This window comes from Plodia interpunctella, chromosome 16 (assembly GCF_027563975.2).
Source record: "Plodia interpunctella isolate USDA-ARS_2022_Savannah chromosome 16, ilPloInte3.2, whole genome shotgun sequence".
Lineage (NCBI taxonomy): Eukaryota > Metazoa > Arthropoda > Insecta > Lepidoptera > Pyralidae > Plodia > Plodia interpunctella.
This window is the reverse complement of record NC_071309.1, coordinates 3,090,101-3,115,173: the sequence shown is the minus strand read 5'-3', so window position 1 is coordinate 3,115,173 and position 25,073 is coordinate 3,090,101. Positions and strand designations below refer to the sequence as shown.

General features: G+C 35.2%; 3 protein-coding genes across 4 annotated transcripts; 2 read left to right on the top strand and 1 right to left on the bottom strand.

Moving 5' to 3' along the window:
- The first annotated feature begins 1,041 nt into the window (after nt 1-1,041).
- On the top strand, nt 1,042-14,724 carry ex (expanded). Its single transcript, XM_053757041.2, has 4 exons — nt 1,042-1,369; nt 8,508-8,759; nt 9,066-9,145; nt 9,310-14,724. The coding sequence occupies exons 2-4, from the start codon at nt 8,537-8,539 to the stop codon at nt 12,796-12,798; spliced, it is 3,792 nt and encodes a 1,263-aa protein (XP_053613016.1). The 5' UTR covers nt 1,042-1,369; nt 8,508-8,536; the 3' UTR covers nt 12,799-14,724.
- Nucleotides 14,479-18,536, bottom strand: LOC128676742 (uncharacterized). Of its 2 annotated transcripts, none has more exons than XM_053757043.1 (4): nt 18,250-18,536; nt 17,877-18,138; nt 17,439-17,569; nt 14,479-16,770 (listed from the first exon to the last, which is right to left on the bottom strand). In XM_053757043.1, the coding sequence occupies exons 2-4, from the start codon at nt 18,094-18,096 to the stop codon at nt 15,259-15,261; spliced, it is 1,863 nt and encodes a 620-aa protein (XP_053613018.1). In that variant the 5' UTR covers nt 18,097-18,138; nt 18,250-18,536; the 3' UTR covers nt 14,479-15,258. The 2 variants fall into 2 exon arrangements, with proteins under 2 accessions (XP_053613018.1, XP_053613019.1); XM_053757044.1 differs by having other exon boundaries at nt 17,439-17,566; nt 18,250-18,493.
- Nucleotides 18,537-18,779: 243 nt separating this feature from the next.
- CPT2 (Carnitine palmitoyltransferase 2) lies at nt 18,780-24,927 on the top strand. Its single transcript, XM_053756812.2, has 8 exons — nt 18,780-19,575; nt 19,917-20,095; nt 20,634-20,901; nt 21,121-21,311; nt 21,640-21,809; nt 22,616-22,729; nt 23,238-23,539; nt 23,928-24,927. The coding sequence occupies exons 1-8, from the start codon at nt 18,965-18,967 to the stop codon at nt 24,052-24,054; spliced, it is 1,962 nt and encodes a 653-aa protein (XP_053612787.1). The 5' UTR covers nt 18,780-18,964; the 3' UTR covers nt 24,055-24,927.
- The last annotated feature ends 146 nt before the right edge of the window (nt 24,928-25,073 follow it).

The following is a 25,073-nucleotide window of genomic DNA, read 5'->3' as shown; positions in this document are numbered from 1 at the left end:
CAACTCACTAAAACACTAAAAATAATTTACAAACTATTTTTCAACAACTTCAATCTCGGGAAGTTTTCGTCAGACTTTGAAGATTAGGCTGTGATTTTATGACGCCTGAAAAATATTAAATTTTCACTAAAGACCACATCATTCCTGCTTTTTGGGAGAACTTCCAGACCTTAGGGTACTATATTGATACCATTGACCCATTCAGCCCTTGATCCATGATATTCCTATTACTCAGTGAGTAAACGTTAGCAGTAAGTTCAAAAAATATATTGTGTTGTGGATACATTAGCACGTGTGTGTATGAAAAACTGTACTTTTTATATCAAAACAAAAAACACAGGAAGTTCTGCTATCAGATTTTGGACGACAAAGTTCCAGACTAGCCGATCGTAGAATTTTTTTTCGGGCCACGTAACATAAGCTTTTGTCACATTCTTGCTTACTCGCGAGGTTCCTTCTTATCACGGAAATCCGGGATTATCCTGTTATGAAAATAGATGGTTTGAATTTTAATTAGGATTTTTCGTAATATTTAGGCCTAACAAATATCTTGTTAGGTGAGCTCTCTATATTACATGCATGGCATGGTGTATTTACAACATCATTTAAAACAATATGAACCATTAGCAGCCTGCAATATCCCACTAATGGGAGGGAAGTCCTCCCCCTTTTACTTTTACCTACTTCATCATATTATATAATGGTTCTGGCATCCAAGTACCTATCTACCAATTTTCTCTATTTAGATAGGGGTGTTATCAAAGTTTAATCAACTAATCGGTTACATAGTTAAAATAGTTTATATATTTTTATTTTAGATTGGGGATTTTATTTAAGGGTGTCCCAGAATAGCACCTATAAGCAGGGGTCCTAATTTTGCCATATGATATTGTAAGTAGGTATATAAGACAGATATTTTGTAATTAAATAGAGAGGTAGGTACTAAACGGTAGAAGCCTTGATTTCCGTCTTTGAGATAAGGCTGTGCGTCACAAGCTCATTCTTTTAATGGTCAGAAAATCAATTGCGCGCATTCCATCCGGTGATGGCGTGGAGCCGCAGTCCGCGGAGGCTCCAGCCGCCAGCCTACAGCGGGCCTCGGTACCGCGCCACTATCTTGCCGCATTCCACCGAGCCGAAGTGCCGAAGCCGAGGCGCGCCCCGCGCGTGCCTTCACCGACCCACGCGCCCGCTTCGCTCGCCGCACTCACTCAGTTGATCTTGCGCGCTCACAGACTTGGCGCGCTCGGAGACACGGCCTATCCCTTTTCTAACATCGCGCGAACAGTGAAGTGAAGTGCCAATGGATGCGGTTTACATGGAAATATTGTGTCAATAAATTTACCAAAATTGGATTTGTCTCTTCATGGTGAGTTTAGCGGACACCTACGATATTTTGGACGGCCACAGTGGATGCGCGCGCTTTCACGATGCGGCCACTTTCATTTCATACGCATAGCTTGAATTCCGCGCGCCCAGGTCGAGCGCGCCGCGGCCGCTGACCCCGCGCCCGCGCACCCTTCCTTCAGATGCAGAGCACCACCGCAGCAGCCTATCCAATGATGCAGATGTTCGATATGCTCATTCTTCATCTACATTCCATCATCCCGTGGAATTCAAAAACTACGTTCGACGTAGCGAGCAAAAGAAGTTGTACAAATTATCGTTCGAATTTAGATAATTAGATAAAAAAATTGTGGACAAAATGTAATTACTTAACCTGTCTGTATTACGTAGGAATCCTTAGGATGCGTCAGCGTAACGCATTTAAGATAGATGGTTTAAAGACATTCCATATCTATCTGCTTATTCATCACAACTTCTTTTCTATAATAAGTACTGTGCTTTCCTATGATATTATGCTTCTTAATTCTTACCTAGGTATATATATTTTCTGTTGCATTCTAAACAATTCTAAGGGACAATTGAATTTAGAAGGTAGGACATCAAAACATTTCATAAGACTAAAATTCATAACCGAATATCGAAACCTACCTCTTGGATGAAGTGATTGATTAATGTAATGTTTCTGTGGTTTCATATCAAGACAACAACAAAATAAAGTATTGCACCTATTGTGGTAACGAGAAAACTACTGAACTCGACGACTGAAAGCCTTATTTTTACTACTTATACCTTGAATGATATTTTAAAGAAATTTTCGATTACTACAGCTGCTAAAGTCAAGATATACATACTTAGCGCTAATTCGCGAATTAGAAAAGTTGTTGCTCCCATGGACTTTTTATATTGTTGCTTCATCTACGCTGAATAGTGCCGTCACTTTGTAACATAAGTACCTAAGAATAAAATAAACAAATGCCTAAGTAAAGCTTAATTTATTTTCTTTGCGTCAAGTCTACATTTGTTTTTTAGCCCAATAATTAAGTAATATGAAAATAGTTAATGACATACCTAATCGTTAAATTGCTGCTTCTGTACCAACTTGACTGACTTTAACGTGCATAGTTAGATACTATTGTCTGTATATAGGAGGTACTTATTTCTACTATATTACTACACTAATATTTACTATAATTTACTTTTGATTCTTTTTGTTGGAAATTCGCTTCTTTGTAATTTCGCCTTGTAAAATGGAACATTCTGTACAGCCAAAATCTTACTTCGTTCTTTCAATTTCTAATGTTTATTTTCAAACTAGCTAAGTACATAAGTAACAAGAGTAATAAAATTTTATTTCTGAAAATCTGATTAAACTTCTTATAAAAACTTCAAGTCTACTTGCGGTTAGTGCTTGGTGCGGTTAGTGCTTGGCAAAGTTTTAAGTTGGAATATGGTACCTAACAGATTTGTTTGTTTATATACAATATTGTGATTATTAGATGTCATGTATATAAAAATTACCATATAATAATATTGAATGTAATACGTGAATTTCCTTCCAAAAAAGAGTCAACATATTTCAGCCATTTTTGGGGTGTAATTTTTAAAATCCAATAACTTACTTAAAGCCTTATTAGTTTTTCACTAACAGCAAATATATCTAAGTATAAAATCTCACGTTGGTTGATTTTCCGAGATGAAAATTACTTGTATACTATGCTCCGAGATCTTTTCAGAAGTAGTACCTACCTAATGTCATGAAAAAGTTTTCAAATCGAACGGGAATCAAATCCACGCCTCTGCCTAACCGATCTTAATCTTAGCGAACTCCCATTGAAATAGGATAACCAGTCCAAAGATTACCTTTAAAAGACAGTCAAAAATTCTAAAAAGAATATATTTAGATAATGGAAACGTGCCATCTATGCAATTTGAAAAATGAAGTTATTTTAAAATTACAGACAGACACTTCAATTTTATTCATTATAGTGGATATAACATATAACGTATCCCAAAGTACCTACTTACGCGCACAAGAGAACGAATTCCTAAACAGAATAAGTACTTACTTAATATTCTGTATAGAAATGTATAATATAAATCTGTGATTTATAATACAAATCTGTGAATTCCTATTTCTTGCACATTTCTATCTCCAAAACGCTATGACTTATTTATTTTTTGTTTCTGAAGTCTGTACATGAATTGGATTTTAATATCTTCAATACCAAGTTTTAATAATATTACAAAACGTACAAAACGACACCAGACGCACGTCGAAACGTACTCCGTATTTACATGCGATGATGGTGGAATATGTACGCGTAATACCTAGGTACGTCATATCTGGGCTTTCTCGAATCATTTTTAATTTTCTTGCAGGTTCATTTCTTCACTATCATTGTTATTTCAAATGTAACAAAGGTTTTAAATTTTCTGAAACGTTAGCTGATAACACAATATTTATTTATGAGCACAGCCTCTATCAGACACGTGCAAACTAACATCGTCATGGTAAATTGACTTTTAAGGCTTATGATTGAACGCTCAATGTATAGTTAGCATTTAATAAGTACTTCGACGGAGTACCTACTAATTCCTTGATAGCTAGATGCTTTGATGCCATCGTGCAAACTGGGCCGGCCAAAACCAACCGGACACCCTGGGCGCGTCACATATTTGGCGCCCAAATAATATATTTATTGTAATGGTGTAGTTGTTGTAGTGATGTTAACCGAAGACTCGAAGTTCCTGGCAGAGGACCATATCCATAATTGCCACTTTATATTATTTTAATTATATTACCCATTATGACCGGACCGTAACCGTACGGTTTATGAAATTCACTAAATTCTAAATATATATATAATAATAAAATATTTATCTGCCGTTTAACTTGTATAATAATATAGTATAAGAAGAATGCATTTATTGTAATTAGATACTTATACAGTATATATTTCCCCCAATCTAGCCAGTAGTAACTAACATGGTGCGCCGACGACGTTTGAATATAACCTACAATGCATAAATACAATTCATGAATGAAATACTCAACTTGGTAGTAAAGAAATGCAGAAATTTCGTTCTTTCATTTTAAATAATTTGAACAACTAGATTTAGCTCGAAAAATTTTATCATTATGATGATATATAAAAGATATAATTTTATTGTTAAGTTATATAATAAGCCGAGTCCTATTACCATACAATTTGACCGCAATCAGTCTCCCAGTTAGACCCAAAACGATTATGGAGAAATATTAAAAAATATATACATACCCTATGTAGGTAGTTACAGGGCCCACTAAGCTGGCTCATTTTGGCACCGTCTCAGTCAAGCTCACAGACTTATATAAACTAGATGTTGTCCGGGTTGTTTACCGTGGAAATTTTGAGATAAAATATAGCCTATAGCAATCTTGGATAATGTACCTTTCTTATGGTGAAACAATTTTTGAAGTCGCTTTGGTATTTTCGGAGATTACCCGCCTCAAACTCACAAACTCTTACCTCTTTATAATAATATTGGTCAAGCTAGTCCAAACTTTATATACCAAAATGATATATAAAGTTTGGTAAGGGGTAATTACCAAGTAATTATCAAACTATGAATTTCTCGATAAAATTATTTTTGGTATAAAATGTAGAGTTTATAGTAGATACAAATATTGAAAACGGGTATAAACGCAGGGATATAAGTAATATTAGAGAAATCTTCCATAATTTACTTATTTTTGGCCCTATTTTAGTAAATTCTCATCACGGAAAGGCTTTTCAAAGGATTAGATAGGTAGGTATGTCAATATCGAAAACGCTCCAAATTTCCTGATGCTCGGTCCACAATGATTGCCTGCCTTCACTTACGACTATTTTATTATTTAGGTATTTGGTTTTTGATAACTTTTTAAGGCCTAAGGCAAAATAATAAACGATACATTAAAATGGAATGTTACGAGTTTATTCAGTTTGTCTATAAATTTTACTTATACATAGAGATAAAATATTACTTGTTTTATTGAATTTTCCTTATAGTCGCCTATTTTGGGTACCTAAGTAATGAATCCTTCGAATGTAGAACAGTAAAAAGTGCATTCTCTTTGGTACCCGTGGAAAAACGTATTTATTTTGGCGGTATCGTTTTTCTCACATTTTATATGTTCTTTCCAGTTCTTGTAGGGGTAGAAAGATTCATTCTAGACAACATTTTTAATTTAGCTGTTAATCTATTTTCTAAACAGCAAAATTATAGAATTCTCAAGATCGTTAACGATTCGATGCATACATATATGTCTAAAAAGTCAGTTTATTGCATATAAACACTTACAATGCGGAAAACATTGATGACGTATTTAAGTGTGGATGGAGGTATATGATTGTGTTTAAAATTCCGTCAATTATCATGATGACAATTTGTGAGTGTCAAAAGGTGTCGAGATGTCGAAGAGGCAGCGACGGCCTTAGGTATGCGAGGACGCAAGATGCGGCTGGAGTAGTTGGGGAGGGGCGCTCGGCATCTGAAGGTCGTCCGCATTCCACGCGTCGCCATCCGCTGCTACCGCGCTTACGTAGCGCCCGCCTCACCCCGCGCACACCCTTGCTTGCTCGAGCCGTGGACCGGTCGCGGTCTGCCCCTCCCTCCCCGTACCCACCCGCGCTGCCATCACAAACTATCGCGCATTACTAAAACAAAAAACATGTTCTTATGGTATGGCTATCAAGAGGCACCGGATGCAGAGACCAGAGCAGAGGTACCGGATGGGATGAAATTTATTCGCGTCTAGTTTTTTAGAACCTGATCTTGTGGTTCTACATTCCAATAAACGTTTTATAATAGGTATACCTACCTTACATTCAAGTGAGTTTTAGATATCGCGTGGGCCAAACTTGGCGAATTGTTAATGAATTGAGGTTAATGGAAGGAATAAAAATAATCTAAGAATAAAACGTAAAATATTTATATACGCACTTACATAGGGACATATGTATGCAAATAATATATAAAGCCATAAAATAGTACCTATATGATATAACTAGGTATCATATTATTTACTATTCTAATACCTAATAATACATTTGAAAGCTTCATATTAATCTAACTTTATCCTATCCTCCAAAAGTACCTAGGTTATGGTTTTCTTATCAACACTACCTTCGCTTGCCATATAACTAAAATGCCATTATACTAACCATTTCATAATAGAGAACTTGATTATGAAATAATGTGTACATAGTTACTTCGGTATAAAATAGTGGTAAAATTTAAGATTAATGTACTTACGTACGACTGACGAACGGAACCCTGTTTGAAACTAGTAGGAATGTACATGAACTAATGTAAAACCATTTCTTTCGCAGTATTATTAAGGGCTATAATCTAAATGTATATTTTAGCTAAAAAAAGTTTTTTCTATTAAATTGAGAAACGACAAAGGATATTCGAAACACTTATAAAATATTATACTTACCTATACACGCGCATGTTATTTAATGTAACGCGAAAGTTTAATTCTGATTACGCTTACAATCAAAAAGAAGAAAAAGTATAATAATAATAGGGAATAGGAAACTGTTCCGGTCCTGCCAGCGCAGCATAAAAATAAAACAATTTTAGAAATATAATACATCAGCTGCGTAAATGCCACAATGCGGCACAGTGCAGCAGGTAGCGAAAAGGAGATTGTATTGTAAAAAAAGTTATTGGAATGCACAGATGGCGCGGATCCGACATTCCTTCACCGCAGCCGCTTTAAGGAAAGTGCATACGGTTTTAAACTACGTAATGGTAAATCATTGATTTAAACAATTGTCATAGTTTAGATTGAAGCAAAACTTATAACTGAGGTACCTACATAATTTTACTTAGGTACTCAGTGAACCTCACGATGTAAGTAATTACTTCTTTGGAATTGAGAAATATTAATATAATTTAATTTTGATTCAAATACTAAATATATAAATAAATAGTTTAGAAAGCCGGATGAGTGACGCAGATGGCGAACGCCCTAAAGTCTTTATATAAGGCAATAAATGCCTTACAATTATTATAAGGCAACAAATTTATATTCAGATTCACTCTTATTTCTAAAATTATTAGAAAGATTTTATTTAATTATCTGATTATTATCAGAAAGAACAGAATGGTTGCTCTCATTGCACATTTGCCCCCATAAGTACGAAGCCCCAGAGGGATGCAAACTCTCTAGAGCCATCACTTTTCATTAATTAGTATAATCTTTATGCATCTTTATGTTAGTATAATTCCATGTAAGGCATAAAAAATATAGGTAAACAAAAAAACAAAGATATTATGCCAAACATAGATAAAATAAATAAATTTTCTTTTATCTATAATGCCAAAACTTATGGGTTAAAATTTTTTAATCAGGATTTGTATTTGTTTTCTAATAGTGGCTGGATACATTTGAAAAAAGAAACAAATTTTAAGGTCTTACATATAAATGTAATACTAAAAAAATATATCGCTTGTTGCATTATACTTGTCTTTCTTTGATTTGTATGATGTAAAAGTGCAATAAATGCAATTCTATTAAATGATATGTCTATAACATTCAAATTAAGAGCGTCCAGCAAAAAAAAGCTGGGTCAATGGAAAACAGGTACAGATATACATGTATATACATGTACCTATATATCAAGTCTTTATGCCTTACACAGAGAGTACAAGATATTAGACTCGATGGCCAAAATTAGCTGGATGGTGGGCTTAATAAATTGTTGAAATTGTGATTTAGATAGCCCATCGCCCATATTGCTAGCCCATCGCCTGTAATAATAATTTATCAGTTCAAAACTTAAAATATTCACGAAAAGAAAAGCAGTAGGCTGTTTCTATATTTTTACTTCGTTCCCAGTCCGACACGGAAACATTACAAGTTATATTTACATTAAAAGTGCTGACTTAACTATTAAATAAACATGCTAGACCATCGAATTAAATGCTATGCGCTAGACACAGATTTTGGTTTGGTGGCCTGGATCTATCATATTCTGAAGTTTTACTAGCATCCTCAATTTAAATTGTACTTTACTATTCAAGAAAGAAAGTGCTATTTCAAATGACATGTAAAGCAAATAAGTACGCACAATAAGGTCGCTGCCTCTGTGTTCAAATGGCAATTAAAATATTGACTTTTGTTTCAGGGCGGGTAACAGTGGTCTCGAGATGCGACATGCGTGCTCTGTGTTCGGTTCGAGGGCCGCTGGGCGGCGAAGCGCGCGCGCTCGGCGCGGGCGCCCGCCTCCTCTCTCTGCGCATGCCCGGGCAACCTCAACCGATCCACTTCGTCGTCGAAGCCAAGGCCAGGGTCAAGGAGCTCAAATCCTTGGCCAGCGCCCATGCCCAGCTACAAGGCATGACCGACACCGATCTCTTCGGATTAGCTATTATGCAAAGTAAGCTCTCATAATCATAGTTTCTTCTTTTTCGTGTTTCACGGTCTTCAGCGCGCGTGACTAGAGAACTATTTTTCCCCGCATAAGATTATAACATTCCAACCTGCTATCATCATGGCTATGCAAACAAAAGGCTGTTGTGTAATCATTCTACATAGCGTTTGCATATGTTTAAGCCATACTTCGCATCAATTTGTCACACAATACTACATACGTCATGTTAACAATAATTTTTTTGGAGTTTGAACTTTTAGAGTTTGGGTTCATTAATAATTCGTATTAAAGAAATAAAATTATTATTTTCAGATGGAGAGTACTTGTTTGTTGATTTGGAGAGTAAGTTATCAAAATATGCTCCGAAGAGCTGGAGATCGTCCCACACTCATGTAAGTAGATTACTTTATTAATGAAATAATTATTTATTTATTTAGCTAAATAGAACGGTACACAATATGTATCCTTTTAGCAATACATTACATACATTTACAAAAGATAACTTACTTAAGACATTTGTATTTTACTTCTAGTTATATAATTACTTTAATTTCAGGGTCTGGATGCAAATGGAAAACCACTCCTCGAATTGCACTTGGTGGTACAATTTCACGTAGAAAGTCCTCTACTTTTGCACGATGAGGTTGGGCGCCATTTGTATTTCTTGCAACTCCGGCATAACATCCGCACGAGAGACGCTCTTCCCGCCGAGGTGCTCTTGCTGCTCACCGGCCTCGCCTTGCAAGCAGAATATGGCGACGCCGACACTTATGAAGAAAGGGATTATTTCAAAGTAGAAGAATATGCACCTGCTTCTCTCACGGGTGATTGGGTATCTGCTGCGATGAGGGCCTGCCATCGGGAACACAGAGGCCTCTCAAAAACTGACGCAAAAATAAGATTCATTCGTGAAGTATGCCTTCTTCCAGACTCAGTCAACTCGCATAGGTACCGACTAAAGCAATCAAAGTCCGAACCAGACCCAGGAACCGTTTGGTTACTCGTCACAGCTAAAGGCATAAAAATTTTACCTGATAATGGACCATTGTCCAATTTCATCTGGAGTTCAATCGGAAAGTTAAGCTTTGATAGAAAAAAGTTTGAAATAAGATCAGAAGAAGAAAAAATTATACTGTACTCGTCAAGTGAAGAAAAAAGCAAATATCTTTTCGCGCTTTGCAAAGAAACTCATCAATTTTCTATGAAAATTGGTCCAAAATTCAACGATATACAAAGACGGGAAGAAGAAGAGCGAAAGGTGTGTTATGGCTATTCAAAGTCTTTAAGTTTCCAATATAATAACCACAATAAAAGTGAACAGAGAATATCTGTTATATCAACTACAAGCTCCAATACTACGTCAGGCATTGTAAGCGACAGGGTACAATCAGAAGATGAACTAGAAATAATGATAGACTCTCCTCCAGCACCTTCAACAGAAAGTTTAGCATTTGCTCATTTATTAGACTGCTCAAACTCTTATTTTATACGTCAAATATCACAAGACGAGCCATTGAACAAAACTTCGTCTCTAAAACTTCAGAAAAGCAAAGGCCGACTAAAAAATTCGAAAACAGAAAGTGACATAGCCTCTAATAATGAAATTAGTTCCATGAATATGGTTTCGAACTGCACAATTTCACAAGAAGAAACAAATGCTCTCTCTGAACAAAAAAATACTGATAGCGGCAGCCCAATATCCAATAAATTAAAGTGTACAGGATCTCAATGTTCATCTTCATGTAGCACAGTGATCATGGCAAGAGCAGGTCTAAGCACACTAAGCAGAGCCTCAAATGCGAGCAGTTTAGAATTAGGTTTCAGTCATACAGCCCAAAACTCTATGTTAAGCGATAACAGTACAGTTGGTATAGATGTTGAATATTCTCAAGACACAGCTTCAGCACTGTACGACGGACTAGGACAGCCTGTGACTGTAGCTGCATCTAGCGAAACAAGTGGTGTATACACAATGGGTAGCTCAGAACTAACTACACGCTCAAAAATGGACGCGCTATCAGAGGACAGCCGAACAGATTATAGTGGCTCTCACTACGATAGTTACAAACCAACGAAGGATAACGATCTTGCTGATTTTGACAGCGTCTCCTCTATATTGAAAAATAAATCTTCACGATCTTGTCTTTCTAATGTAACGCCTCGATTACGAATTCTATCCGATACAGACTGTGTAGATGGAGCATCAAACTTTTCAAAAAAAGGTCTTGACGAAGGTGAAAATTTATTTAGAGAACGAACTAACTCTAATGTAAGCACGGTTTCCTTTCATGGGGACGGCAGTGATCCAACTGATAACAAGCATAATTTACTCACTGCAAGTGAATTAAGTGATTTAATTGTAGGACGAGGTGTGTATCCAAAAAGCCAATCAGTGAGTGATACTTTAGACTCTGTATCTGACTATGTTAGATTACCCATCCCATTTTCTGGAGATAGTTATCTTCAGGGTCATGAAGATACTGCACCTTCAGATGACAACTATCCCAACACATCATTTTTCGATCGTCCTCCTACCCCTCCAGCAAGAAAAGATAGTAGAAAATTGCTCAATTTATCCCTTCCCAATATTGCTGACACAAATGACGTAATGTGTAAACCAAAAATGTACAATAAACCGCCACCACCATACGAATTTAAACACAAAACTTTAGGCTCTTGTACTTCCGCACCCATGAAGGCACCTCCTGCGTATCCAGGAACGTCATCATCAATGACATCTTTGAAGCAAGCCGAAGACAATGAAGAGGTAGCAGCAAGGCTTGTTACTTCTAAACCTATGATTACAATACTAAAAGCGGAAGCCGGTGACGTTAACACGTCTTGTGGAAGAACATTCGCAAGTCCGATGGTTGTCGAGCATCGTTTCCAGAAGTCCAAAAGACATCAAGCTTCAAGCCGCAGAGCAGAGAGATCTAAATTAGAACAAGGAACTACTCTTTCGCCATCGAGAGAATTGCCACCTCATGGTATCGATTCAAATTTGCTCGTAGCTATGATGAAGTTGCCGCCGCCTCCCCCGCCGCCACGACGCACTCGCCTGCCGCCGCCGCCGCCCGAAACCAGACTACCTCCACCGCCACCACCTCACAACCCAATGTTCCATCAACAGCTGTATAGCGACGTAGATTATGTCTATTACCCTTTACAAGATCCTTTGATATCACAACAAAATTATCTCGATCATAAGCTTACTGAATCGAGATCGAACATGCATAATAAAAATGGTCTTCAATACAGAAGTACTCCATTCTTGTCCTCATCAATGTCTCCACCTTCTATGTACGGATCTATACAAAATCTGTCAGACTCCTACGTGCAGTTACCAGGGCAACGTAGCAGCTGGTATTCTCTGACGAGCAGAAACTCGCTGAGCAATCACTCGATCAATTTTGAACCTGTACTTCCTACACATACACCTGAATCCAACTTCATTCGTGCCACGGTTGAAGATAATGTGTCGAATGTGAAAGAACCGCCTCCTGTAAAGATGAGGAGGATGCCTCCTCCCCCCCCACCTCCCTATGAACACAAGAAGAAGCTCCCTACACATCTGCGTGAAATTAAAATTCCAAGTGTTAATACAAATGTGCATAGTGTCGCGGGTGCAAGTAAAATTAAAGACTCTACTAATTGTGATTTAGACATTAAATCTCTTAGAGAAAAAAGTAAGAATTTAGACTTGCCTCTTATAGCGGCATTGTGCAATGATCGATCTTTGTTGAAACAGACTAAAGCTTTCGGTGCTCCAAAGTTAAGTAAACAAACAGGTAGAGACTGTGAAAGTGAACGTAAGTGCCCCAAGCCTGTTAATAACACCACCGATAATTTAGAAATAAAGATTAAACAAGAGTGTAGCATAAAAAAATCAGCAATTGTGCCCCAGAAGAAGACGCTCATACGAAATCCTACAGATAAGCTTCCCGCACTACCTGGATCTGAGAATCACACTCCTAGGGCAATGTCTAACACCTATGTAATGCATCCAAGTATAATGAAAGTAAAAAAAACACAACCTAGCTCATGACATTGATATATCTCGCCTACTTCTTGTGAATCCTTCCAGTGCTATGAGGTTGCATCCACCGATTTAATGCCATATAAAGACTGACCTTAATCAAACCCGATTAAGTTCTGCATTTGTAAAAAAAGGTTAAATCTAAATGAAAGGTTCTAATTTCGACCACAGATTATTTTATTTTTCATAGCACAAGTCGCGTTCAAGTTCAGTTTATTTTATAGGAATTTAAAGGATACCGTTAACAAAAAATATTGGCTTTTAATTTTACAAAAAAATATATTTTGACTTAATAATAATAGAAACACTAATTGCTTTTTTCTATGTTAAAACTAGGTACGTGTCGCTTTTGAATTTCTGTATTAACTTTTTTTAACAAATGCAGATTAGTAATTCAAATAGTTTAAGATAATAATAACATATTTTTTAATTCTAAATCACACACATTGTATTAAGTATTTTTAGCAAGCGTCAACACAAGACCACACGATCCATCACTTTATAGGTAGTTCTCATTTCCGTAACAACTTGTAATTAGCTTAATTCATTATATTATTCGACTACTGATTGTCAAAGTTACGTAATGCCAAAGCTAATCAGATATTGGTTATAATAATTATTCATATGTACTTGTTTAGTTTTGCAACACAAAGAAACAACGCTGTTCGTTATTTTTAGTTATCAAAAAATGTAACCCGATATATATATTTTTTTACATTAATATTGTATCGTTAATTATATTAATTAGCCATTATTGCGGCCCAATGGCATTACTTAGTTTTTCCTTCCGTTAACATAAATATGCCAGGAATTCATTGTCTTCGGCTAAAAGTTCACCTAAAATGGCGAATTCAAGTTTTTTATTACCACTCGGAAAAATGTACCTACGACATTTTTCCGAGTGGTAATAAAAAACTTAGAAACTACACAATGTACACGTCCACGTTACACAAAGTTCGCTGATAGCGTATTTATAAAGCAATGTATGTAGATTGACCGCAATCATGGCTCATTGTGCAGATCGCGCGTTCATTCGTAAATGGATGGAGGTCGACTTTACCTTGAATGCACATCACAATAGACACTACAATATCAGAATATTTAAGTCGATCCCCTATTTCATTACAGTACAATTACAACGCCCATAATTAGGATTACATTCAGTTGTGTTAATTTTAAAAATCTTTGTCCTCATTAGTTTTTTACTCGACAAATGCCTTTTATCCATTTCCACCTTTTTAATACTATATTTTCATTACCCAAATAATTTCAAATCAATGTGTTTCCTAACGAACACTATTTTTATTATCATTTTGGTAGCATTATCGTAAAAGTCGCATTTATTTAATAACGCCTAACGGTCTTAAACCCGAACTTCCTAGGCAGTTGAAGAAATAAAGAGAAAGATATTTTAATTCAAACATTCCTTTCTTTTTATGTAGAATCATTTAGTACTTAGCTTAAGGTAGTCACGACGACGTGTGCGATGACGAAATACGATTAGGTAAATTATTAAGTACCTACGGCTTATGTATGACGTGAAATCACTATGTGATAGTGATCATCTTAGCAACCATTACTTGAAATATGAAAAATACTCTCCCTTAAAATATTACCTGATATAGAATAAATTATGTGTAGATATCTAAATCTGAAGTCGTTACTTAGTCAGTAAATGATGGAAAGATAGCAGCGGCAAGGTATTTATTTTGTTTACAATCATGTGTACATAATAATACAGTCTGGATATACTAAGTACATAATAATTATTTGTTTGCAATGTGTACAAATGTATATTAAAGTTTGGTAAATATGGCATGTTTTTTTTTTATTTTTTTTATTTCTTCAAAGTAGATATTTAAAAAAACATTACTTATACCACATAATACTTTTAAAATAAACTAGTTTAAATGTATACTTAAAAAAAAAACAAAACGAGTATTTTTGTCACTAACCAGTTTTCATTCTAATCTAAAAGGGTCGTGTAAAATTTATCTCACTTTAAAAATCCTTTGGTAATAATACATTCATAATTAAATAAAAAATTGATCATGGCATATTGACTACTATCTATTAAACACAACTATATATAATGTTCGAAAAATAATAGTTTACAACAATATCTGGTCTGACTAATAAGCAATACGAACATTTCACTCTTAAGCTCACATTTCACTCAAATATGACGAGATAAAATATTTAAATAAAATCAACAGGAGATTCAACAGAGATTACATAGCCTCACAGGCTTTTTGATCTTAGTGGAGATTCTATACTATTTTTATAAGGTCTCTAATACTATTTATTAACAATACTCTTGGACCGATAGACATATTCCCATAAATTTCTTAAGTAGATAGTTTGATCAATTGTAAAAAATACGATTACGCTTAAAACATTTAACAATAAGTCTATCGTTAGTAATGACTAATAATATTTAATATTGCCTAATCTAAGTACGGTATATGATTACTTTTCTAATTTGAACAAAATGGCTGAATTTGGCGCGAAAGTGACCTGATCAAAATACAGCACTTGTCCGACAAGCGAGCTGTTGGTAGCGGCCACTACTGTTCCCCCGTAGAACATGGCTGACAGGTCAGTAGTCACGGGCTTGCTGCCCAGATTGCCGACAAACACGCAAGCATTCCTGCGAGGATACCTCCTCTCGATCAGAACCAAGGATTCTCTAATAATCTCCACCTCCATATTCTTCTGTATGTTGCCATCTTTATATATTGCTCTCAAGTATATCGTCGGAGTGCTCAATCGAACTTCCGTAAAACTCTTTATAACATTCAAGAAATGATATTTTGGCTCCAATACAGATTTTGAATTCCAAGGCAAGATTCCAACGGTTTCTTTAATCTCGCTTCCTGAAAAGCTCATTGGCACTAGATTGTGGATATGTTGGTGATCATGAAAATCTGTCTCCACTTCATCTACAGGCACGCCGCCAAGACCTATCTCGTCTCCATAGAATATGTTGACAGTGCCAGGCAACATAAACTCCAAAGCGGTCAAAGCTAAAGTATTATTGATATGTTTGGTAGATATTCTTTCACTGTACATATTCCCTATGTTCCAGTGCACCCATGGATAGTGCGGTTTAGACCAGAGGTCGCCAGTTACCATGTTATTAATTTTATCTACCAAACCAGTGATATCTTTGTGTAGATCCAAGTGAACATCAATCAAATCAATCCTTGACAACAAGATGTTGCGAGCATCTCCGGAAACGCTATTCAATGTCTTTTCACTTGCCATCAAGATTTTATTGAACCCAATAATCTGTTTCCAATGTTGGAGGCTTTTGCCAAAATTAATATCTTCAACAAAATGTTCTAGATTTATCAGATAAAACCCGTCGACCTTTATAGCTTTCGCCCAATAGACTATAGCAGCAGTGGTAATGTCAGAAGTGCCAATTATAGTGTCATTTGCAAAGAGAAATGTTTTAGTAGAGTTACTTCCTATCTGAGGTTTGATCATAGACAAAACGGGTAAATCAAGGATCAGAGAAATATTCCTCTGGTGGACCTCTGAAACTAGCTGCTTAAAATCATCAATGGTACCTAAGCTTCTGGCAATTCTAATTAAAGATGTTACATTGTAATACTGTTCGGGGTAGTTGTGAGCTTCAAATATGGAATTGAGCCTGATTGCAGAAGCACCCATCTCCTCAATGTAATCCAGTTTTTTAATGATTCCCTTGAAGTCTCCGATTCCATCATTATTTGAATCTTTGAAACTGGCTGGAAATATTTCATAGAAGACTTTCCCTTGATACCATGGGATGTCCGGGTTGCACTGTCGAGGCATGGTAATCACCATGGCGACTATAGATGCCAGGCAAGCTATCAAGCCCGACAGAACAATCCATAACAATACTTTCCTAATTATTCTCCAATTCCATTTAACAAAATTAGGTAATTTTCTGTTACTTACATTCAAATTCCCATTTAGTTTGCAATCTTCAGTCTGTAAAGAATAAAATGCACGAGGATTAGGAATCAGACAAGTAAAATAAAAAACTTATAGTATTGTTTGCAAAGAACTAAACTACTAAGATAAATAAAACATAAAACCTATAAAACCTATAAAATAAAACATAAAACTTTATATAATTGGTCTTTAAATTGTAGTTGTAAAATGCTCTTTGTTTTTTGTATCAATCTATTGAATAGTGACCATTCATATAGTTATACCACTTAAGCCAATACATATAAGGCTTAATTGAAACATCCATATATTTAAATAAATGATTTTAATTATGGAACATTATTTTTAAGTGTTACTAATGGTTTGCTAGCTTTGCTCAAAAGCAAGCAGGTTCTTGTCCTAGTAGAAGATAAATTGCTTCTATGTATGGGCTGCTGTATCTACGAGCACACAGATTATATTCAATCTAATGCCTATTAACCCATCGAGTATGAGAATCGGAACACAACAGATAAACAATTGTTGTGTGGTAGCTGGCTACTGCTGAGTAGCTGACAGGTTAAATTTTATAGAAATTCATCATGGAAAATTATATGGTAGTACCTATATTATTTATCTCAAAATTTTTGCATGAAATCTTTTTTAAACTTTTAAAACGGGAAATGAATGTTGTACACGTACAAATTAAAAACTAAATTAAAACTCACAGGTCCCAAAATGAGGTCTCCGTTCTTACTCAGAGTTTGATAATCCAACATGCTGATATTGTTTATAAGTTGTGCACTAACAGGATCTTGGACTACAGAGTTAGAGTCTGCTGAAGAACTTGAATCACCTGCTGAAAGTCAAATCATTGAGCTGTATTTAAATTCGGAATAACTGTAATTACATAAAATAACTTTTATATTAATTGCGTTATATTTCTGACAGTGTAAACAATCTATAAATTATGGAATACACTCATATGGGAATATTAGGAAAAAAGTGCCCTTAGTAACTCGAGAATAATGAAGCAGCAGGAATACTGGTGAAAGCATTTTTGGAAATTATAGTGAATAGTTCCAAAGATAACCTCCTACACAAAAACTTACAAGAACTCCTTTATTACAATATTAGTGTAGATGAATGTATAAGGTATTAGGTACCTGAATTCTGCAAATTCCCAATATTGTTGTCATCATCATTAATGGTGAGAAATGGCTGTTCACTCATTTCTTCAGACAAAGGGTGTTTGAATTCTAATTGAGTTGGACTTGGTGTTGTCGGCAAAAGTAAGCAAGTTGAAGACTTCACCTCGCGCAAAAAATCCAAGGTCTCGATGTCTGAGTTAGCATTATTGCTACTATTTTCTGGCGAGTCGTTCATTTTTGTCACGTACAATTTATCAGTTTTTAATGCTTCGCAAACCTGTAAATTTATATGTATTGTACAGTATGTGTAATAAAAATAAAGGTAGCAAGTGGAACTTTGTAAAAAGAGCTCTTGCCAAACCTAATCTCCTTTTGGGTAAGTACTTACAGTATTAGAAAATATGTCAATCAACACTATCAATTAGTATGTTCATAGATCTAGTCTTACAATATCGTATATAATGTTTGGTTTGGATTTTAAACTTATTTAGCACATTTTTATAACAACTTCAAGTACATTTTTGCATTTTACGTAGTTAAGTAGTGGTGAAAATAAAGTGAATTCAATCAAGCCAACCGAGCGAAAGCCTGAGTGACTGCTGAAAGCTGAAAGATTCTCATTTTGTTCTCATGTCTCAAGTAGGAAGAACTGAACTGAAATTGAAAGCTGACAACAATTTGACACTGACAGATAAAGAAAAAAATGAAAACCTTTTTTTTTTCAAAAGGCAAAGGTCGTTGATTGGTTGAACAAACATGTTAAGTAGGTAAGGTATGTTTACAATATTTTGACTTTGACAGAAAGAGAAAAAAAAAATTAACGCATAACTTTTTTATAAATTACGGGCAATCGAGCGGCAAGGTAACATTAGTTCATGACTGGCTGTCAATGTCATGACGATATATATCAAATACGTCATAAGATTAAAGTTCGTCTGTAGTGTAGTAGCTGGTACTTTGTAATAGTTGATTTCAAGATTTTGTTATTTTTTTACTGTTTTTTCTACTTTTGTATTAAGTTTAGTTTTATTTTGTATCTCCCAAGTATTTTCTTATATAGATATTAACTCTTAAGTGAAAACAGGAAGCATTTATTTATAATAATGATTAACGTTCACAAAATTTTTAATAAAGAGAACACGGTTCTAAGAAGTTTTATTCAACGAAAAAACTTTTCTAAACGTAAAAATATCCGTGATATTGAATACCAGTACATACAGAAGAGTAAAGTGCCTACTATGCATTTTCAAAAATCTCTACCTCGTTTACCTATACCGGAGTTATCTAAGTCTGGTGAACGTTATCTAAATGCATTACGGCCCTTATTAAACAGCGAGCATTACGCCGCAGCAGAGCATAGAACTAATGACTTTATAGCTAAAGAGGGTAAAAACTTACAGTCAGAATTAATTGCAAAAGACAAAAGAAACAAACACACAAGTTACATATCAGAATATTGGTTTGATCTGTACTTACGTGATCGAGTTCCTTTGCCGATAAATTATAATCCACTGATTGTATTCCAAAATGATAGTCGACCAGCTTACAATAACCAGTTGGTAAGAGCAACTAACTTGTTGATAAGTTCGGTTCGTTTTATGGAGTCCCTTAGAGAGCAGATTCTTGAGCCTGAGGTTTTTCATTTGAATGCTAAAAAGAGTAACACTGAGTTCTTTAGGACATTCACAGGGATGTTACCAGAAGCTGTATCATGGTTTGTATTCTGAATTTACAAACTTCACATACAAATTGTCTACTTTGTGCAAAGTACCTAATAAAATAGTTAATTTGCACAAAGCTACAAATTTTAACAAAATACACACACATACTTTTTAACTTTTTTTTTTGTTTGAAGAAAAACATTATTTATATGCTATATAAATAATGTTTTTCTTCAAACAAAAAAAAAGTTATTTCAAAAAAGGTATTTCAAACATTAATATGCTTATTAATGTTTGAAATATTTCAATGAAAATACATATAACTTCCAAAGCTCAATTCATAAAGAAATATATAATTTGTTAACTGAAGTTTATTTTATGTGTTTATTTTCAGGTATGGTGCTTATCTTATGAAAGCATTTCCCCTAGATATGAGCCAGTTTGTAGGATTATTTGGATCTACAAGGATTCCTAAACTAACAAAAGACAAAATTTTCAGAGATCCTACTAGCAAACATGTTGTTGTACAGAAAAATGGAAACTTTTATGCTTTTGATGTATTAGACGCAGATGGTGAGTTAAATTTAAATCTCTCATCTTTGTATGTGTCTTTTGTGATTGTGATGCCACAAAGCCTGGGGTCTGCTTAAAGTTTTTAAGTTGTAATTTGTTTTTATAACATTTATTGTAATAATATTTATACTAGTGTTATCTATTGTATCAATAGATAATTCAAACTAGTGTTCCTACCTACCTGTCCAGGCATTGCTCACACCTTAGGAACCACACTTTCCATAGGTGAAAACTGCATGAAAATCCCTGTAGTAGATTTTAAGTTAATTGTGAACTGACAGACAGATGCGTTTGCAATTTTTTCAGATCAAAAATGAAATTTTTTTACAGATCTGAAATATTCTAAGTATTAGATATCATCTGATCCCTATTCAGTATGAATAAATATGTTAACAAACTAAAGAAGTACCTATGCAATATATAATATGCATGTGTAACTATTATTATTAGTAATTAGTATGTGTTTAATTACTAACAAGAAGTAAGAAAGTAGCCATCATATACCTCTTGTCTATAATTTATAATTAACTCATTTTAGGTAACATATTATCACCTACTGAACTACTAGGTAACTTGTCTCGTATATTGAATGATCCTTCTCCTAAAGCTGATCATCCACTTGGCATATTAACTACTCAGAACCGTGATGATTGGGCCAGACAAAGAGTTCATTTAGAGGAAACTGGCAATGGAGAAACATTAAGAAAGATAGACTCTGCAATTTTCAACTTGGTTTTAGATGATATTGTCATAGATGACAATAAACATTTGCTCTTAAGACACTTTCTACAAGGTGATTCGAATAAGTAAGTATTTTAATATTATATATTTTATTTATATAGAGTGAGCCCATAAACTGTCACAGCAAGATGTTCTCCTTCACCGGAACCAAGTGGTGGTCTACAAAAACTACTATACATGAGTCAGATTTGTATACAAACTCATGGGGCATGAGTAGTATTCGCAACTGGCACCTTTCAATCACAGATGGAAAGTCTTAACTGGACCACCACTTATACTTACAGATGGTTTGATAAATCATTCAACCTGATAGTAACGGGTGATGGGGTCTCCGGCGTCAACTTCGAGCACTCGTGGGGTGACGGCGTGGCAGTGCTCAGATTCTTCCAAGATGTCTACAATGAGACCACGACCAAGCCTTACATACACCCAGATTCAAAACCTTCGGACAACAATATCAGTGTTCAAAAGTTAGGTTAGTAACTTTTGGACTTGCATTATTACATAACTTAGTAACAAATATCCTCACTTTCTTCAAATTAGCATGATTACATAATTAATTAAAACTTATACAGAAAAGTATACGCAAAAGCTTCGTCAAAATATACGACAGAGAAATCCGCAAGAAGCTTTATCAAAATGTTTACATGAAGGAATCTGCAACATGCTTCGTCAAATAGTTAATTAATCTATGAGACCGCTCCGTGCCGAACCCAGCCCAGTTGAATTTCTAAGGAGAACCTTTGAGCCAGGAGCTCCTGACTTTCGTATTTATAATTCCCTGGTGTGAATTAATGTTTCAGAGTTTAACTTGGATGATAAATCGAAGGGTTTTGTAACTAAGGCCTTAAAAGACTACAAAAATTGGTGCGACACTATAAGCATTGACTACATTCTATACGAAGGTTTGACAAAGGAGGCTTGTAAAAAGTTTAAAGTCAGTCCAGACTGTATAATGCAGCTAGGATTCCAGGTGAGAATTTTTATATCTTTCTAACGGCCAGTTTCTTAGTGTAGGTGAAAACCGCATTAAAATCCGTGCAGTAGTTTTTGAGTTTATCGCGAACAGACAAAGACAGACGCGGCAGCAAGGACTTTGTTTTTATTTAATATATACTAGCTTTTGCCCGCGGCTTCGCCCGTTTGATTTCTCACGGGAGCAGTTATTTTTCTGGGACGAAAGGAACCCGATGGCCTTCTCCATACTTCAAACTACTATATGTATGTAAAATTTCAAGGAGATTGGTTGAGTAGATAGAGCGTGAAGAGGTAACAAACAAACTTACCTACTTTCACATTTACAATATTAGTTAGGATTAGGATTGTTATAACCAAAAATATAATGATAGTCCATTAAAGATTCACATTAGGGTCGTGCTCGAAGTGGCAGTAAGGACATGTTCCTTTATTGGTCCACTAGCTTGCCTGCGGCTCCGCCCGCGTGGACTTCCCACGGGAACATTTATTTTTCCGGGATGAAAGGTACCCTATGTCCTTCTCCGTAATTAAAACTAAATGTGTGCGATATTTCAAGAAGATAGAGCGTGATGAGGTTACATATAAACAAACTTACTTTCCCATTTATAATATTAGTGACCTTGATCACAAAAAAGAAAAAAACAACAACTTTCAGAATCAACACCCTATACGACAACATGTTCACTATCTTTACTATCTCTCTCTTACACCTGAGTGGTTGTCCGGTTCTTCTTCAGCCGTTGGGCGTCTGAGCCCAGGGTCCGGTTTCCTACTTTCTCATTGATGGCAGTGTATTTCCAGGCTGCGTATCATTTACTGCACGGCGCGTTCGTGGGCACGTACGAGTCGTGCAGCACGTCCGCGTTCAAACACGGACGCACGGAGACCATGAGGCCGTGCACTGACCACACTAAGGTAACCTACAATTTTTTACAGGTTACAAGTTTCTATTTAATTTGTTATGTATGTAAGTGTGTATGATGATCGTGGTGGATATGTTTGTTCGAATAGAACAATACAAATCTATTTTGCAACATATATCTTCATCTGATTGAGCTGAAATTTTATATATACGTTTAATTTGAATATAATGCATTATATTCAAACTAAACTAAATGTGTGCGCCTAACAGTACACCCAGGATCGGCTCCCAATGTGCGAACTCCACAGCACTACTGCTCAGACAACATTATTTTTTCACATATTCAATAGTGAAAAAAATTATGCTTATTAATATTAATTCTTATTTTGTCACAATAAGACCAGAGAAGACAATTGACAGAGAATGCCTTGTGGTATTAAGAACACCTATTGTTAATGACTAAATAAATAAAAACAACAATGAAAGCTTCTGTCAAAAATTACATTTGTGTTTATGTGTTCAAAAACTTTGCTCACATCTATTCCATTAATCTTTTTTCAGCTGTTTTGTGATAAACTTCATCTAAACAATTCGCCCAAAGAGGAACTGCGCTCAATCATGGCAGAGTGCTCAATATACCACAGCGAGTTGGTCAAACAAGCCGCTATGGGACAAGGCTTCGACCGGCATCTGTTCGCGTTGAGGAAAATCGCCGAAGAAAATAACTTGCGAACACCAGAGCTGTTCGATTCATACGAATATAAGTATTTGAATAAATCGATACTAAGTACCAGCACGTTGTCGGCGCCGAGTGTGATGGCGGGCGGTTTTGGACCCGTAGTTAAAGAAGGTTTTGGCATTGGGTAAGCGTATTTTTTTATGTTTGCCTATATCTCAGTTTCTAAGCAATGTATTGCTATGAAATCTATATAAAATGTTAAGTTAGACCATCTGCTATACAACTGTGCTACATAACCACATCGAAATCCATCCAGTAATTTTTGCGACAGATAAAAAACAAAAATTGTAAAAATAATGTTTTGGCTTCTAGTAGTCCCTTTAATATCTCTAGCACCCTCCATGTTGGGGTCTTAGAGAAAACAATTTTATATAGTCTCAGAAAGCTACAAACTACTGGCATTTCGGAACGACCACTGCTGGGAGGATAATGCCGAAAGAAACTCAATAGTGTAGATCCTTATCATGCATGCTTTTAATTAGTATATAATAACTTTGTGTTGTTAAATCCAGGTATTCAGCGTTCCCTGACAAACTGGGCGCAGCCGTGACCAGCTACAAGCCTCACAACGACAGCTCACAGTTTATCGAAGCGTTGCACAAATCATTCCTAGATATCACTAAAATATTGTCCGGTTAACTTTGTGTTGCAACTAGTGTTGTGCCGCAGGGAAATTCTATATTCTCGGATTTAAAGTACTTTCTCGATAATTTCCGCTGTGCAGAACGTTTCTTTACTTTTTCCGAGACATTTTTGTAAACGGCACATCGCTAGTTACAACAGTAGTGAGCCGTCCGTTAATCACTTGATGTTTCTTTAGCATTTAACTCATCATAACTATGAAATAACACGCCGCTTTTGGTTTAAAATTCGAGCATTTGACGAAAATATAAATACACATGACATCTTACTACATCCCTGTTGTTATATTTCGTCATTTTTGCTGAACCTCGAGACTCACGTGATTAAGAAAAGTGCATCATCTTCTATTCGCTCATACAAGAAAGAGAAATGCGTTAATAATAATTTTGGCTCTCTATTCATCTGTATGAAGATATAGAAGGCTTGTGATTAAGATGTAAAGTTTTATATCATCACTAAAAAGTGAAAAAATATTTATACTTCTGTTAAAAAAAGAAGGATAAGGGATCAACAAAGTTTAATATTGTTAGTATTTTGTACATTTTTTTATTAATTTATTTTAGATTTTATAAACATACATACGGTTTAGTCCAATCAACTAGGTTAGAGGAACAGTGGACCGCATGTTAAGTTAAGTATTGATTCTGCAATAGGGGCGAATTTGCAATTAATCTAGGATCGATTTTTATTCCACTATTTCTTATAACTGCTTGGTATCTTTGTTAATCAGTTTTTCTATTTTATAATACCTAATACTTAAAGTGCCTTTATAAATGCCTTATCAATGCAATATTACTATCATTAGGTAGTTGTGTGTTTAAAGTAGCATGTGAAATAATATATTTTTCAAAATAAACTATTTATTTATAATTTCATGTTTTATTACTAGTATATACATACATACATCTACACACCAACCACATAATAATTACTATGTTTATTTCTTATCGAGTATGCAATTGCTAACAGATTTTATTTAAGTTGCCTAAAGTTGTCTGACATGTCTATAATGATTC